Below are 15,772 nucleotides of genomic sequence, written 5' to 3'. Positions count from 1 at the left end.
GTCACCCGGTGTCCCCAGTATGTGGGGACATGCGAGTGGGGGGGTCCCGGCCCCTTCCTGCCATCCTGACTGGGCTGCCCTTGCTGTCCCCCAGCTGAAGCAGATGGAGGTGCAGCTGGAGGAGGAGTACGAGGACAAGCAGAAGGTGCTGAGAGAGAAACGGGAGCTGGAGAGCAAATTATCTGCCGTCAGCGAGCAGGTACGGTGCAGGGCAGCCGGGCATGTGCCTCACTTTGGGGATCCCGAGGTGGCCGTGGAGGGGTGGGTGCCCCGCTGGCGTGGTGCCCTGGCACGGTCCCCCCTGCCGCAGGCCAACCAGCGGGACTTCGAGACGGAGAAGCGCCTGCGCCGGGACCTGAAGAGGACGAAGGCGCTGCTGGCTGACGCGCAGATCATGCTGGACCACCTGAAGAACAACGCGCCCAGCAAGAGGGAGATAGCCCAGCTCAAGAACCAGGTGTGCATCCAGACCCTCCCAAAACCGCAGCCCTTGAGGGACGCGGAGTGTTCCCGTCCCCCGGCCGGGTGCTGAGCCGTGTCCCCACAGCTGGAGGAGTCGGAGTTCACCTGCGCAGCCGCCGTTAAGGCCCGCAAGTCCATGGAGGTGGAGATCGAAGACCTCCACCTGCAGATCGACGACCTTGCCAAAGCCAAGGCAGCGGTAAGTGTTTTTGGGGTGCGATACACCATGATGGGGCCATGCCCCACATGCACCCAAGGGGAGACCCCCACTGGTGTGGCGCACGCTGGCAGGGTGACCCCACGCCGGTCGGGGTGGTTTTGGGGGTTGGGTGCACCACTCCTGGGGTGCAGCGGGAGACACAGGCGGCTCCCCCCAGCTGGAGGAGCAGCTGAGCCGGCTGCAGCGGGAGAAGAACGAGGTGCAGAGTCGGCTGGAGGAGGACCAGGAGGACATGAATGAGCTGATGAAGAAGCACAAGGCGGCTGTGGCCCAGGTGAGGGGGGAACAGCAGCCACGGCACCCCTGCCCCCCGTAATGCCCCTCTCGGAGCCAGTGCGGTGGGGTCCCTGCTGACGACCCTGGTGTGTCCCGCAGGCGTCCCGGGACCTGGCACAGATGAACGACCTCCAGGCGCAGCTGGAGGAGGTCAGCAAGGAGAAGCAGGAGCTGCAGGAGAAGGTGGGGAGCACCGACATCGTGCACGGGCATGCACGCCGAGTGAAGCCGGGGCGGGCAGGGGGGCACCCAGAGACCCGCTGCCCACACTATGGGGGGGGGCCCTGCACCCTGGGGGGTGCAGAGCAGTCCCACGGGGAGCTCTCCATTGGGATGGGAGCAGCGTGGCCGGGAGCTCCGCTCCAGGGCGGCGTGGCAGGGAGCCGGGGAGGTGGTGGTCGAGGCTGAGGCTGTTGCTCCCCCCCCAGCTGCAAGGCCTGCAGAGCCAGCTGGAGTTCCTGGAGCAGTCCATGGTGGACAAGTCGCTGGTGAGCCGGCAGGAGGCCAAGATCCGCGAGCTGGAGACCAGGCTGGAGTTTGAGCGGACGCAAGTCAAGCGCCTGGAGGTAGGCGCTGGGCAATCCCTCCGCTCCATCTGGGACAGGGATGCAACGGGACCATGATGCGAAGCTGCCCAGGGGGTCCCTGGAGTCCATCCCCAATATCCCCTCCTCGGGATCCCCCACGCTGCAGCCCTCCCCTGCTGGCAGCCGGGCCCTGGCTCCGCACGGAAAGCTCCCTGCAAGCGCCGATAACAATAATCCACCACCCAGCCCAGCAAAGTGCTGCTATTTCCCTGCATTGACTTAGGGAAATTATAGACTCTCCCGGCCCGGCTAAACGCAGCCTGCTTTATATTCTGCCTTTGCAGCTCTGCCGGGGGAACGGAGCAGCTTAGCTCTCTTAATATTTTCCTAGCTGTTATTTCCCTTCCCCGCTCTCTCTGCCGGGGCCATAAATATGCAGCGGTTGGCTCAGCGGCTGGGGGAGAATGGGAGCTATTTTTTCCCTACGTTACATGCTGTAATTACTTCACACACAGTTAAATCTATTTTTCCAATTCGACAAAGCCCCCGCAGGTTGTTCTGCCCTTTCCCTGGCCCTGGGGGGGTGTTTCTCCTCCATCTCCTCGTGTAAATTCGTGGGGATGGGGTCCGTCCTCGCGTGGGCCCTTGGTGGGTGTTGCTGCAGGGTGGGGGGTCCGTGGGGGGATCTGGAGTGACGCCATGGCCGCCGCTCCTCAGAGCCTGGCCACGCGGCTGAAGGAGAACATGGAGAAGCTGACGGAGGAGCGGGATCAGCGTGCGGCCGCCGAGAACCGGGAGAAGGAACAGAACAAGCGGCTGCAGCGGCAGCTCCGCGACGTCAAGGAGGAGATGGGTGAGCTGGCCAAGAAGGAGGCAGAGGCCAGCCGCAAGAAGCACGAGCTGGTGAGGCACCCACGACGGGGCCGGGCAGGGGGACGGGGGGGTTCCCAGGTGTACCTGGCTCACCCCGCTCCCTCCGCGCAGGAGATGGACCTGGAGAGCCTGGAAGCCGCCAACCAGAGCCTGCAGTCGGACCTGAAGCTGGCCTTCAAGCGCATCGGGGACCTGCAGGCGGCCATCGAGGATGAGATGGAGAGCGACAGCAACGAGGACCTCATCAACAGGTGAGAGCGCCTGGGCCTGGCTCCCACGCGGGGCACATCACCGGGGCTCACCGCTTCTCCTCGCCACTTCTGAAATGCCATGGGGACCCCTCGGCTCCGCCTGGCCCTGGCGGGATGCCATCTGTCAGTCCATCCATCCGTGCATCCTGCACACGTGCATCCGTCCGTCCATGCACCGTGCACACGTGCATCTGTCCATGCACCCGTGCATCCGTCCATCCATGCATCGTGCACATGTGCATCGGTCTGTGCATTCGTGCATCCATCCCTCCCTCCACCCGCAGCCCCCGTGCAGCTTCACCCGCTTGCGGAGGTGCCCGAAATGCAGCCGGGGCCGTGCCGGCTGGCTGGAAACAGCCTGGGGAGCCCCAGGAGCCAGGGCAGCGCAGGCTGGCAGGAGGTCTGGGATGCTGGGATCCAGCCCGGCCTGGGATGCTGGGATCCAGCCCGACCCGGGGTGCTGGGATCCAGCCGGGTGCAGCCCCACGCCAGGGGTGCAGGGCAGCTACACTTTCCTCCCCTGGCCCTTCCCCACCATTTAATTTGCCCCCCCCATTAGTTCCCCACCCACTTGGTCTTTTTTTTTCCCTTTCATTTGATTTCCTTTCTGTTGTGTTTCTCCCCCCTCTGACCCCCCCCAACCCCTCCCAGTTTGCAGGACATGGTGGCAAAGTATCAGAAAAGAAAGAGTAAACTGTGAGGAGCTCCTCTTTCCTTCCCCCCCCCTCCCCTAACTCCCACCTCACCCCCGCGGGCCGGGGCCCCGCATGCCGCTGGCCCACCTCCGCATGCCCTAACAGCACCCGTGGCACGGCACGGCATGGCACATAACCGCATCCCACGCCAGGGGACAGGGGATGAGCCCCCGGGATGGGGTGGGGGGTGATGCTCTGCCATGGCTAATGATGGGTGTATCGGCGTGGAGCGGTGACGGAGCCCCGCTGCCACGCACAATTAATATCCTCCGCCGCGGTCGCTCCCCCGCGACCCGGGTCTCGCTTAACTAACAGCACGCTCGCCTGGACATAAATTGCATTTGACGTGGAGTTTAATTCCGCCGGTTATAAAACCTTGGCTGCCCCCAGAGTTTGTTTACGGGGCTCGTTGGGGGGTTTTTTTTGTTGGTTTTTTTTTTTCCAAGCCGAGCATTGCCTGGATGTATTGCGGGGGAGGGAGAGGCGCCTGATGGAGTGCAGCTCATCGCTTTGAATTTAACGAGGAGGATTCATATACAGGGTCTATCCTAGCCCGTCCCCCGTGCCGTCTGCCGCCATCCCCAGGCAGGGAATAAGCCCAAAATCGGGCGGATAAAATGGCCGTTTAAGATCATATGATATATCCCTTCCCCGGCAGCAGCTCGGTGGGAGCCCTCGCCTCTCGCTGGCCGGCGGCGGGGTGGCGAGAGAGGGGGCCATGCCGCTTCGATTTCCTTATAGATCCCGCCGGTACCGCCATAACCCTAATGAAAGCAGTAAGCAGTTAGGTATTAAGGGAGATTTATGCAGGGATGCTTTTAACGTGGAGGAATGGATTTTGCAATGCGTACGGCACCTTCTTTCTAAAGGCAATCAATATGGTTACGAACGGCCGTTATAAATTAGATGGTTTAAGCCAGATAGGGCTTTTTTTACGCCAGGACGTAAATCAGGGGCTCTGGCACAGCAGGGCTGTAAATCTGCCCGCCGCGCTCCTGTGCCCGCCTTGCCGGAGTCGTTTCTGTTCTGCCTGCTAAACTCCTGTTTACCCAGGGCCATCAACATCGCTCTTCCTCGCTGTAATTTTGCACTCGACGGTGGCCTATAAAATGAACCCACTTACTTCCTTCCCAGCCCCGGAGCTGGAAGTCTCCCGTGTTTCTGGAGCCGTGCCCTGCCTGCTGCCCCTCGCTGCCCTGACGCCGGCCCCGCTGTCTTATCTTTCCAGCCCCGGAGCCGTGCAGTGGCGGGGGGGGATGGACATTAGGCAGAGAGTGCAGGAGCCCCTTGGCCAGGCAGGGGGGTAGTTTGGGGTTGCGTGGCACGGCTGTGCTTCAGGGAGCCCCTAGAATGCAGGTTGAGCTGTATGCATGCAGGTTGCGACCCGGAAGGTGGAGCAGGACCACGGGATGGGGTTTCGCCCATGCCAGGGCACACAGGCAGTAGGTGCTGGGGGGGTTCGGCACCCGCCAGCGCAATTTCGCCTCCCCAGCACCCAAAATCTCACCGCCCCATGCTCACTTCTTGCTTTCTTCCACCCCGACCTGCTCCTCCGGCAGCGACGGTGACTCAGATGTGGACTCGGAGCTGGAGGAGCGCGTGGACGGGGTGAAGTCCTGGCTTTCCAAGAACAAAGGCTCCTCCAAAGCACTCTCGGATGACGGCAGCCTGAAGGGCAGCAGGTGGGTGCAGGGCTGGGCGCAGGGCTGGCTGGCAGAGGACAGGGTGAGCTGTGCCAGGGGATGGCCAGGGTTGCGGGGTGGGCACCCATGGGATGTGGCACTCTGGGTGCCGTGCTCCCGCCCGGTGCTTGCATGGCCGGCCAGGGAAGGGTTGACACTGGCGAGCGGCTCAGTCTCCATTGGGGACACATGTCCCCCCACCCATGGGGACCTCCCTGGTCCCCCTCCCCAGCATCCCACCCGCTGCATCACCGGGACCCACCCTGGAGGTGCGTAGGCATCCGCAGCCCCCACCCCATCTGCCTTCCCCAGGGTTCACGGTGGTGGGCCCTAGCCCTGTGCATCGTCCCCCCGCTCCGGGGCCGGATGCCCCCTCCATCCTCCCCTTGTTTGCAGCCCCACCACATCCCTCCCCGCACCTCTCGGCAAACACCGGCTGCCCACACAGCCCCCGGCAGAGGTGGGGGATGTGCCCGGGTGCCCCCACAGTGTGGGGCCGGCGTGGGGCTGGGGCGCACAGCCCCGCTCCCCCGGGGAAAGCACTCGCCTGCTGAGCACAGATTGCTTTTATCCAAACCCAATTTCCTGGCAGGGCTCTGGGAGTCCCGGGGGGCTCCCCCTGCTCTGCCAAGCAGGGGGGAAAGATCTGAGCCGGTTTTTCTTAATTGGTTTAATTTATTCAGCCGTGCAGATGTAAAACATTTTGTTATTGGAGATAATTCCACCTTTTCTGAAGTTGGGAATCAAACGCAGCGGCTCCAGGTAGCCAACAATGAAATAAATTGAACGCAACACTTTAAATGGGAATCAAAGTGCCGGGCTAGAACAATTCCCCCATTTACATGACATTTTTCCACGATGCTATTTCCCGCTGACGCAAATTACCAAGGCTGCCTTGCCGCCGCACTGCCCCCCCCCCCCCCCCCCGCCGCCCGCTCATCTCCGTCTCTCTCTTGTCTCCCCGGTGCGTGCGCGGGGCTGCGGTGCTGCCGGCGCAGGTCAGCCCCGCCGGACGGTCCCGAGAGCGAGGAGCGGCCGGTGTCGGTGTTGAGCTGCCTCAGCTATAGGAAGCGGCCAGGCCTCAAGGACTCCATAGGCGGCCGTGGGGACGAGCAGACGCTCTTCAGTGCGCTTGGCGAGCGACCGCCTTCCCCCGAGCGCGCTGCCCGTAGGGCGGCCCGGGGCGGCGAGCCTGAAGACCGGGCGACCGTCATCGCCCGTGCCTTCGCCGACGCCAGCAGCCGGGCTCGGCAAGGGCTGGGCAAGCGTTGGTCCCTCTCGGCTGCCGATGGAGAGAAAGCCTCCGTCGCCTCTGCCCCAGTGAGCCGGGCCTCCTCCGCCTCCTGGCGCGGGCTGGAGGACGGGGACGAGGGGGACGAGGGGTGCTCGGTGCTGAGCTTCGCCCTCTCCAGCCCCGGGAGCTTGCGGAGCCGGCGTGGGGGGCCTGAGGGTCACCCCGAGTCGCGGCTCTCCCTGGTCCGCAGCCGCCTGGAGGAGGCGGACGAGGGGTCCCGCGGGCAGCCCCCCCTGGGGCGCAGCTTCTCTGTGCCCCCCCGGCCCCGCAGCGCTGCCTCTGAGGGGGGGGGTCCTGGGGACGCCCGCCCCGTGGGGCACTGCTCCTACCTCGACCCCGACCTGGAAGCCGCCATCCAGGAGGTGCTGAGCTACCGCCCACCACGGGCCGGGGGCTGCTCCAGCCCCGAGGCCGACTCGGGGGATGACAGCCGGAGCGTGCGGAGCGCGCGGAGCGCAGCCCCCCTGGGCGCTGCCGACCGCCACCCTGGCAGCCTCCGCCGCTCTGCATCTGCCCTCGACTTCTCTCGGCGCACCTGCCGGCGCCGCAGCAGCTCGGGCTCCTCCGAGGAAGAGGAGGAGCAGAAGAAGAAGAGCGCCAAGAAGCATGCCAAGAAGGCCAAGAAGAAATCCAGGAAGAAGAAGAAGCAGCAGCAGTCATCATCTGACTCAGGTTCCTCCTCCGATTCCTCCTCCGATTCCTCCTCCGGCTCCACCAGCTCCTACCGCAGCACCTCCAGTGTCAAAAAGGGCCCACGGGCGGCAGGGGGCGAGGAGCCGGGACATCCCGGCCGGGGCAAGAAGGAGGAGAAGCAGCGGAAGAAGCAGGTCGACAGCCTGATGATGAAGTACCTGTACCGGCCCGAGAGCGACTGAGGCAGGAGGTGGGAGCAGTGTGTGCCGTGCAGCATGAACCTCCCCGTGTGCCACTAACCGCTCACCTTAACCCTCGCCCGGCTCCGGGCACGGAGCCCAGCTCCACCGGGGGATAGGGCACCCCGCTGCGTCCGCAGCCAGCCCTGCTTTTGGGGTGCTGGAGGGCATCCCCAACGCATCTCCGGCCATAGGGAGCATCCCCAGCATGGCCGCAGCGGGACTGGCAGCTGCCTGTGCTGCCAGGACGCAGCGTGTTCGGTATTAGAGACTGCGGCACGTGGGACACTGGGAAGCGCTAATCCCTTCCCGGCTCCCCGGCCACTGGCCAGGACGCGGCTGAATTTATTCTTTCAGGAAATTTAAGGGTTTGCCGGGCGGCGCAGCATCCCCGCTCACCCCCGGGGGATTTGCTGCCCCAGGGATGGCAGCGGGCCCCGAAGGCGGCGAGGAGGAGCAGGGCGGGTACTAACACGCACCCGCTGCAGTGTGTGGGCGCGGGGGGGGGAGGCAGCACCCGTGGCGGGAGAGCCAGGGTGGGCGATTGGGGCTCAGAGGTGTTTCTCAGGGTGGCCGCATCCTGCTGCCCTGCGCCGTGTAGGGTGCCGGTGACAGGGAATCGGGGCGGGAACAGCCTCACCCTGCAGGGCTTTGGGGCTCTGCACCCTGTTTGATGGCAGAGGAGAGGGTGCGCCAGGGCTCGCCGGCAGCGATTTCGGAGCGGGTTCGTTCTTTTCCGATGGCTTGAATAGGAGAAGGGCTGGAGGAGGGGAAAAAAGCCTTTTGGAAACGTGGTCGCAGTTGGGCTGCCCGCTGCCTGCCAGGCTGCCTGTCCCGGGGCCAGGGAAGGCATCGCAGGGTGGCAGGGGGGGAGAAACACCCCCAGCACCCAGCCATGGGCTCCAGTGTGACCGGGACCCTCGAGTGGTGACACCCGTGAGCGCCAGCATTTGCATCCACGGCCACGTGCCTTTTTCTGAGCGCGTGATGCCGGGTGCCCGTGGGGGCTGCCGCCGCCGGGCAGGCTTGGCTCGGCCCCGCTGCAGAGCAGGGGCTCGGCTCAGCCCGGCGAGGAGTCAGTCGCGGTGGAGTGTGCCCCAAATATCTCGGAAATAATAAAAAAGGTGGCGATCGAGGCTCCATCCAGCTGGCTGCCAGCCTCCCCGTCCCCCCGCTAACCCCACTCTCTCCCGCACAGCCCCCCAGGCTCCCGGCACCCCTTCGCCTATGACAGATGGGACGAGGAGCAGGACGCCGGGGAAAGCACACGCCGCTCCTCCCGCAGCTCCCCCAGCGCCAGCGAGGTGGAGAGCCGGGCCGCCGAGACCCCCGCCTAGCCCCCCACCGCCCTTTCCCATCTCCCCAGAAACACTCAGCTCCTTTGCGGGGCCGCCCCGGGCAGCCGATATTTCTTCTGCACCGGGGGGGAGGGTGGACATGCAGCAGCCCCCCAGCCCTGGCCGCGGGGGGAGCAGCCCGGCCGGCGCGCTGGCTGCAGGCCCCAAGCCGCCCCCACCCTCCCACCCCCCCGTCTGTCCTCAGCGGCAGAGCCGGCAGCTCTGGCACCCTGGGTTTATTCCTCAGTGCCTGCTGGCTCCTTATTTTATAACTTAAACTCCCCACCCCGGGCACCCTCCCGTCCTCTTAAGCCCCTTTTAGTTGAGCCAAAGACGTCTCTCGCTGGCCGGGCCCTGGGGAGCAGCCGCCCCGCAGCTGGGAAGGGGACGTGGGGACAGGGTACCGCGCGCCCCCCGGGTTGTCGTCGCCCCCTCCCCAGCCCCCCACCCCTGCCTGGTTGTTTTGCACTAGCCCAGCTGTGCGTTCTCCCCTTCCCCCCCCCCCTTTACTTTCAGTATGAAAATAAACATCATTTCTGACTGGTGACGCCGGCTGCCGCCTGCTCTGCGTGCCGGGGGGGTCACCCCCACTTCGGGGGGGTGTTTGCATGGTGGTGTGGGCTGGCGGGATGGATCCAGCCCCGGCGAGGATCCAGGGCTGCATGGAGACGCCGAGCCTGGCACCTTCCCTGAGCCCGCTGCACCCCTGGGTGATGGGGAGGGGAGGGGGGAGACAGCCCTCGTGGGTGCCGGCGCTGAATCATTTATCAATCATAAATATGCAGATGAGCAGCGGGGATGGGAGCCCTCTGCCTGCCGGTGTTAATAATTTAAGGCGGAGGAGATGATGATGTGCATTGCCGGCCGCCTGCGCGGCACGTGGCTCGGCCTCGGCTCCGGCACCCACCGGCCCGTGCCGGGTGCTGCCCCCTGCCCCCCCCCCTCCCTCCCCCAGGGACCCCCTGCACCCCCAGGACCCCCCGCACCCCTGGGACCCCGGCAAACCAGGGCATTTGAGCCCTTTCCCCACCATCTCTTGGAAACAAATGGGCCAAGCTCAGCGCTCGCTGCCATAAAGCCACGCTGCGCTAATGCGCTTTCATTAAGTGGGAGCGATCTAATGATAATAAAATGGCACATTTAACATTAAAACATTTAACTTGACTCCTAAGCGAGTGTGTCTCTCCACGCTGTTCCAGCTCCATCTTCATGAGGCTGACAAAGCTCCTTAATTCGTTTCCGGGGAGCGGGAGCTCGGTAGAGACGGCTTGGCCCCGCGCGGCATGGGGGATGCCGGGATGCAAGGATATGGGGATGCTGGGATGTGGGGATGCTGGGATGCAGGGGTGGCTGGGATGTGGGATGCGGGGATGGAAGGGTGCTGGGATGCAGGTAGCAGGGATGCAGGGGTATGGAGATGCCAGGGTGCTGGGATGTGGGGATGCAGGGGTGCTGGGGTGCACAGATGGAGGGCTGCCGGGACGGAGGGGTGCCAGGATGCTGAGTGCTGGAATGGTGGAGTATGGGGACGTGGGGATGCAGGGTAGCTGGGGTGTGGGGGTGGAGGGGTGCTGGGGTGCAGCATATTGGGACACCAGGATGCAGGGAGATGGAGATACGTGGGGATGCAGGGATGCGGGGATGCCAGCACACTGGGGTCTGAGGACACTGGGATGCAGAGACACAGCTGCAGGCCAGTGTGATGCCGTGCAGGCACGGCCGGGACCCTGCACCTACAGTGCAGCCCGGAGCACGCCAGGGAAGCGGGTGATGGTGAAGGGGGCCGTGCTGTGGGATGGCTCCTCGCCCAGGCTCAGCTCGCACAGCAGCTTCCCCACCACTGGCGCCAGCTTGAACCCATGGCCTGTGGGAAGGAGCGGGGGATGTGGGGGGCACAGCCACCCCCACGGCCCCGGCCAGCTCTGGGGTGCCCGGGGGGGCCGGGTGCCCTCGCCTACCTGAGAAACCAGCCCCGATGATGATGTTGCTGAACTTGGGGTGCCGGTCCAGGATGAAGTCTTCATCCGGGGTGTTCTGGGGGAGCCACGGCGTGAGGGTTGTGGGGTCCAGGGTCCTCTCCTGGACCCAAGGTTGGGGGGTGGAAGGGATGGCAAGGTCCACCTTGGCGTGGGGGAGGGGTTGGGACCCCGGACACCTGGGTCCCGCTCCTGAGGGGGGTCTCACCGTGTAGAGGCAGGTCTCCACCACGGCTGGCCGGGGCTCCAGCCCGGGCAGGTAGCTGCTGATGAAGCTGCTCAGGAGGGCAACATCGGGGTGGGGGGTGCCCGGGGGGAGCCGGTCCCGCTCCTCAGGATCAGTGGGGCTGCCATGGTGGTAGCACACCTGGGGGGCAGCCGGTCAGGGGGTGCTGCCGAGGGGATCCCCCTGCCACCACCACCATGCCCCGCTCACCTTGACCAGCCCCGGGTACTCGAGGGCGGGCAGCCCGTAGACGCCGTGGGGGGCTCGGCTCAGCCCCAGGGCCATGAAGCAGGGACTGGCTCTGCCCGCGCTGGGGCTCCCCGGCTCCTTCTCCCTCCAGTAGCAGACGTTGATGCGCAGGGGCTGGGGTCACTGGGTTAGCCCTGGCCGCGGCCGGGCCGCCCCGCGGTGCCGCCGACCCTTACCTGCAGTGGCAGGCGGAGACCCAGGGGTGCCACGAGGGCACGGGTCCAGGCTCCGGCCGCAATGATGAGCCGGGGGGCTTGGTACACCCCAGCGGTGGTGGTGACAGTGAGCACAGCCCCGGGTTCAATGCGCAACACCTTCTCCCCGTCCCGCAGGGTGCCCCCGTGCCGGCGAAAGACGTCCTGGGTGGGGATGGTGATGGGAGGTGGCTGTGGGGATGGAGCCGGGGGACCCCCATTCCGTACCCTTGGTAGCACTCACCTGCACTGCCCGCAGCGCCCGGTTGGCGAAGAGCACCCCACCGGTGCCGTCCCACACGGCCACCTCGCCGGCATGGAGCCGAAGGCCAGGGAAGCGCCGGGCCAGCACCGTGGCATCGAGGACCTGGTCGGTACCCAGGCTGCGCCTGCAGCCCTCCAGCTCCGGGTCGCCCGCCGGCCCCAGCACCACCAGCCCCGTCCGCCTGTTCCCCGGCAGCCACATCAGCTCTCCCCTCGCCCCCTCCCCACGCAGCCCCCCCCGCCTTGCTTTGCCCCTGGGGGAAACTGAGGTGCAGCGGCATCGGTGACACTTGGGATGTGCTGAGCCCTGGTGGGATGCTGGGCAAGGGTGCACGGGGTGATGCACGGGGAAGGTCTGGATGCCAGCATCATGCTCGCCCCCCCAAATACAGCAAGCGCCATCCGCCCTGACCCCGGCAGCGGGGGATCGTTTAGATGCTCATTTCCTTAATGGAGCTTTCTTTACAGAGCTCCATAAATTACCCAGAGACAGCGACTGCCTCCCCGCTGCGTGGGGCTGGGGTGGCCTCATCCTGCCCAGCACTGCGCCCTGATGGAGCAGCGGCCGCAGCCCCCAGCCCGGCCCCGCGGGGAGGGGATGATGCCCGGCGGGGGCTGCGTCCCCGTCCCCGTCACCTGTAGAGGCTGGTGCCAGCCTCGGCCTCCAGCCGCTGCCAGAGGTGGAAGCTGTCGGGCATCATGTGGGCGTAGGGCGCCCGGGGGTAGGCGCTGCGGGTGATGCGGCTCTGCCCGTGAGAGCTGCCCCGCGAGTGGGGCAGGATGAACTGCGGGGCGGGGGGGGAATGTGGGGGCGACCGCGGCCACTGCCACCCCCCAACCCCGCCGGCCCCACGTGCACCGGTGCTGCGCCGCAGCGGGCGCTTTGGGACACAGCCTGCCCTGCCAACGGCGGTGCTGGGAAACAGCAGGACACGGGGGTCCTGGCACTGGGGACATGGGAGTGCTGGCACTGGGGTCACAGGGGTCCTGGTGCTGGGGATATGGGGGTCCTGGCATTGGGGACACAGGGGTGCCAGCCCTGGAGACGCAGGGGTCCTGGCACTGGAGCACACGGGGGTCCTGGTGCTGGGGACATGGGAGTGCTGGCACTAGGGTCACGGGGGTGCTGGCACTGGGGACACGGGGGTCCTGTCACTGGGGACACAGTGATCCTGGCACTGGGGACACAAGGGTGCTGGCACCGGGGACATGGGAGTGCTGACACTGAGGTCACAGGGGTCCTGGTGCTGGGGATATGGGGGTCCTGGCACTGGGGACACAAGGGGGCCAGCCCTGGAGACACAGGGGTCCTGGTGCTGGTGACAGAGGAGTGCTGGCACCAGGGACACAGGGGTGCTGGCACTGGGGACCAGGGGTGCCGGCAGCAGCTCCGCTCCATGCCGTGGCAGAGGGCAGCCAGGTCTGCGGGTGCCCACCCCAGCGCATCGGGGCTGGGGACACGGTGGTATGGGGACACGGCAGGGCTGGGGACACGGCAGGGCTGGGGACACCAGTACCTGCTCCAGCAGGAGGGTGTCCCTGCGGCGCTGGGCTAGGTGGTAGGCGGCGAAGGAGCCCTGGATGCCAGCCCCAATGACGATGGCGTCGTAGGTGGCCTGCTGGGGCTGGCTGGGGGCAGCCATGTCCGTCCTCGTCCCCGTCCCCTGTGGGCGGCTGGGAGCCGAGCCAAGGGGAGGGACAGGGCAGAGTCCGGCCGAGCCGAGTGGGTGGCAGAGTCTTGGCCGCCCTCCAGCCCCTGCGGGGACAACGGGGACATGCGGGGGCCGCATCCTTCCCACCCCTCGGGACTGGCCGGGCAGGAGCATCCCCATTCCCCCACCAATGCCAGCACCCGGTCCCGCTGGGGAAGGCAGCTCGTCCGTCGGCGATGGCAGAGCCGGCAGCATCGGGGGGGGGGGGTGTTCAGCCCCCTTCTTCCCCAGCCGCCCCCACACCGCTGCTGGCTATTTTCATCCCAGCTCGGCACCCGGCACCCGGCACCCTCCGCTCTCCCCGGCCCTGGCACGGGACAGGGACCACCAGCACCAACCCCCCCAACCCCACACCCCAGGTGATCACGGGGCACCACGCTCCCCCCCCCCGCCCCTCCACCTTCACACCCCACACCCCCCCACCGCAGCAGGGCACCACGGGCGAGATCAGAGCGCGTGGGTGGGATACATGTGGTGGAAAATTGTTTCCATTGAATTGCCCTTTCCCTCCCTGCCGCCGGCTGCCGGCTCCGGCTGTGGCGGGACGTGGGGCTCCGTAAGGCTCCCATTTGGGTGCCGATGGGAAACCCCCCGCTTGCTTCAAGGCAAACCAGTTTTTTTTTTTTCCTCCGGCACAATTTATTACGGCCATAAACTATTTTGTTGCCATCTTCTGTTGTTGTTATTTTTTTACCGGGAGATAGGCGTGATTTAGGGCTCGCCGGAGCAGCCGGGGTGCAGCGCGGAGCCCTGTGTCTCACCGGCAGTGGTGGATTTTGCAAGCCTGCAAAATTCTGGGTTGTTATTCGGGGTTTGGGGACACCCGGCGATGCGTCAGTGGGGGGGATAACGCAGGCAGGGGCTGCTGGCTTTGCCCGCCACTGCCACCGCCCCGTGCTGCCTGACAGCTAATTAGGGGAATTAATTTACTCTGGCTTTCCTGGTGTAAAAGGCATTATTTACTGGTTAATTGTCGTTATTACAAAATGTTAAATATCATTATTTATTTTGCCACTCACCTCCGGTGATGGATGAAGCATCGGGGAGCGCGGGAGGCCCACGCCAGGCTGGGGGGGATTTCCAGCCCCCCCCAACCACGGTGCCCAGCCGGGTCACGGGGACATCCCAGCATCGTGCAAAGGCAGAACTGGCAGATAACAGTGACGGGAAGGTGAGAGGAGGCAGATGGGGAGCACAGGCAAAGGCCGGGCTCGCCCCTGGGCCCCTCATCCACGCTGCTGCCCAGGACCACTAATGCAACGAGTGCGTGCCGGTCTCAGCATCACTCACTGTGATGCCCAGGGCTCTGCATCGTGCGGTGCCCCATTAAATCAGCACATCCTCCCTCGCCTTTGATGTTACAAATCATTCACCAGCTTCCCCGGGTTTCAGCTTGCTTTTTTTGCTTTGAACAGCCCCTCTACCTGCTCTTCCCTTTTTGCTGGGAAGATGAAGAATAATTAATTATCCGTGAAACGTTAAATGGCAAAAATGAACTCCCCTCCCGCTAACGGCGTGTTAATAGATCAGGCTGGAAAAGCCTCGCTCATGCCTCTATGAAGCCGGGGAGGCCATCGGTGGGGTGCGGGGACAGTCACCGGCACCGGTGACCGTCCCCAGGGCTCTGCGGGACCTCTCAAGCCATCGCTTTCATTGCACGGATGACCCCAACCAGGGCTGGTCGCAGGCATCAGGGAGGTCTGCAGCCCCGGACCCCAAAAAGCAGCTGCACGGGCTCATCTTAACATTGGAGTGAGTTTTTGGGATTCCCCCCCCCCCCAGCCCTGTGTCCGGTCTCCGGCATCCCTGCCGTCATTCTCTTGACCTGGGTTTAAATTAACCGGAGGCAACGCTTGTGGCAGGAAGAAATCCGTTTCCTAAAGCAGCCGGCGTGGGTCAGGAGAGCTGCGCCGAGAGCACAGTAAAAATGAAATATTCCCTGCGCGGGCTGGGTGGATGGATGGGGAAGCTCGGGGCTGGCATCGGCACGGGGGGGGGGTGATGGGGGTTTGGGGAACAGCCTGGTGCAGGCTGTGGGAGCCACCCTGGCTCAGATCCATGTGGGGCTGGAGAAATTGGGAACGAGGAGCTTTGGCCAAGGCCAGGCGGGGCTCGGCAGCGGCTTGCTGCCTGCTGAACTCTGCACCCGCTGCACCCACTGCACCCGCTGCATCCATTGCAGCCACTGCACCCACTGCACCCATTGCACTCACTGCACCCGCTGCACTCACTGCACCCGCTGCACCCGCTGCACCCACTGCATCCATTGCAGCCGCTGCACCCACTGCACCCATTGCACTCACTGCACCCGCTGCACCCGCTGCACCCACTGCATCCATTGCAGCCGCTGCACCCACTGCACCCATTGCACTCACTGCACCCGCTGCACCCGCTGCACCCACTGCACCCACTGCACCCACTGCACACTGGGATGGTGGCTGACGTTCCCCGAAAGCCCATCCTCATCCACGCCAGTGCTGCCTGCTGGGCTGTGCCAGCCTCATCCTCCAGCAAGTGCAAGCTAGCACTTAAAAAAGAATTAGGGAGCAACGTTGCTCCCCGGGGGAGCCGAGGCTGCGTGGCTGTGGGGAGCACAGCATCCCCCCGCCCGGTCGCAGCGTGCCAGCTCCGGCTGCGCTTGACCCCGTTTACCTCCCCGGCC

General features: G+C 65.2%; 2 protein-coding genes across 21 annotated transcripts in view; one reads left to right on the top strand and one right to left on the bottom strand.

Annotated features, from left to right (window-relative positions):
- Nucleotides 1-9,036, top strand: part of MYO18A (myosin XVIIIA) — a 33,715-nt gene extending 24,679 nt beyond the window's left edge. For 15 of the 20 annotated variants that reach the window (XM_076354986.1, XM_076354985.1, XM_076354984.1 and 12 more), the window contains 12 exons: nucleotides 95-199; nucleotides 311-457; nucleotides 548-661; nucleotides 840-956; nucleotides 1,058-1,141; nucleotides 1,387-1,524; nucleotides 2,203-2,388; nucleotides 2,470-2,609; nucleotides 3,261-3,305; nucleotides 4,864-4,986; nucleotides 5,985-7,163; nucleotides 8,351-8,418. In XM_076354986.1, coding sequence (XP_076211101.1) covers nucleotides 95-199; nucleotides 311-457; nucleotides 548-661; nucleotides 840-956; nucleotides 1,058-1,141; nucleotides 1,387-1,524; nucleotides 2,203-2,388; nucleotides 2,470-2,609; nucleotides 3,261-3,305; nucleotides 4,864-4,986; nucleotides 5,985-7,155 — 2,370 coding nt within the window. In that variant the 3' untranslated portion in view covers nucleotides 7,156-7,163; nucleotides 8,351-8,418. Of the gene's footprint in view, nucleotides 1-94; nucleotides 200-310; nucleotides 458-547; nucleotides 662-839; nucleotides 957-1,057; nucleotides 1,142-1,386; nucleotides 1,525-2,202; nucleotides 2,389-2,469; nucleotides 2,610-3,260; nucleotides 3,306-4,863; nucleotides 4,987-5,984; nucleotides 7,164-8,350 lie in introns of all 20 variants that reach the window. The other 5 variants (XM_076354989.1, XM_076354987.1, XM_076354978.1 and 2 more) reach the window with 2 other exon arrangements.
- Nucleotides 9,037-9,553: 517 nt separating this feature from the next.
- On the bottom strand, nucleotides 9,554-13,041 carry PIPOX (pipecolic acid and sarcosine oxidase). The gene is made up of 8 exons (XM_076354397.1): nucleotides 12,916-13,041; nucleotides 12,035-12,183; nucleotides 11,379-11,580; nucleotides 11,117-11,299; nucleotides 10,902-11,054; nucleotides 10,674-10,832; nucleotides 10,448-10,523; nucleotides 9,554-10,353 (listed from the first exon to the last, which is right to left on the bottom strand). Exons 1-8 carry the CDS (start codon nucleotides 13,039-13,041, stop codon nucleotides 10,223-10,225), a joined length of 1,179 nt encoding a protein of 392 aa, XP_076210512.1. The 3' UTR covers nucleotides 9,554-10,222.
- Between the last annotated feature and the right edge of the window lie 2,731 nt (nucleotides 13,042-15,772).

The sequence above is a fragment of the Aptenodytes patagonicus genome, chromosome 17 (assembly GCF_965638725.1).
Source record: "Aptenodytes patagonicus chromosome 17, bAptPat1.pri.cur, whole genome shotgun sequence".
Taxonomy (NCBI): domain Eukaryota; kingdom Metazoa; phylum Chordata; class Aves; order Sphenisciformes; family Spheniscidae; genus Aptenodytes; species Aptenodytes patagonicus.
This window is presented reverse-complemented; position numbering and strand designations above follow the sequence as displayed.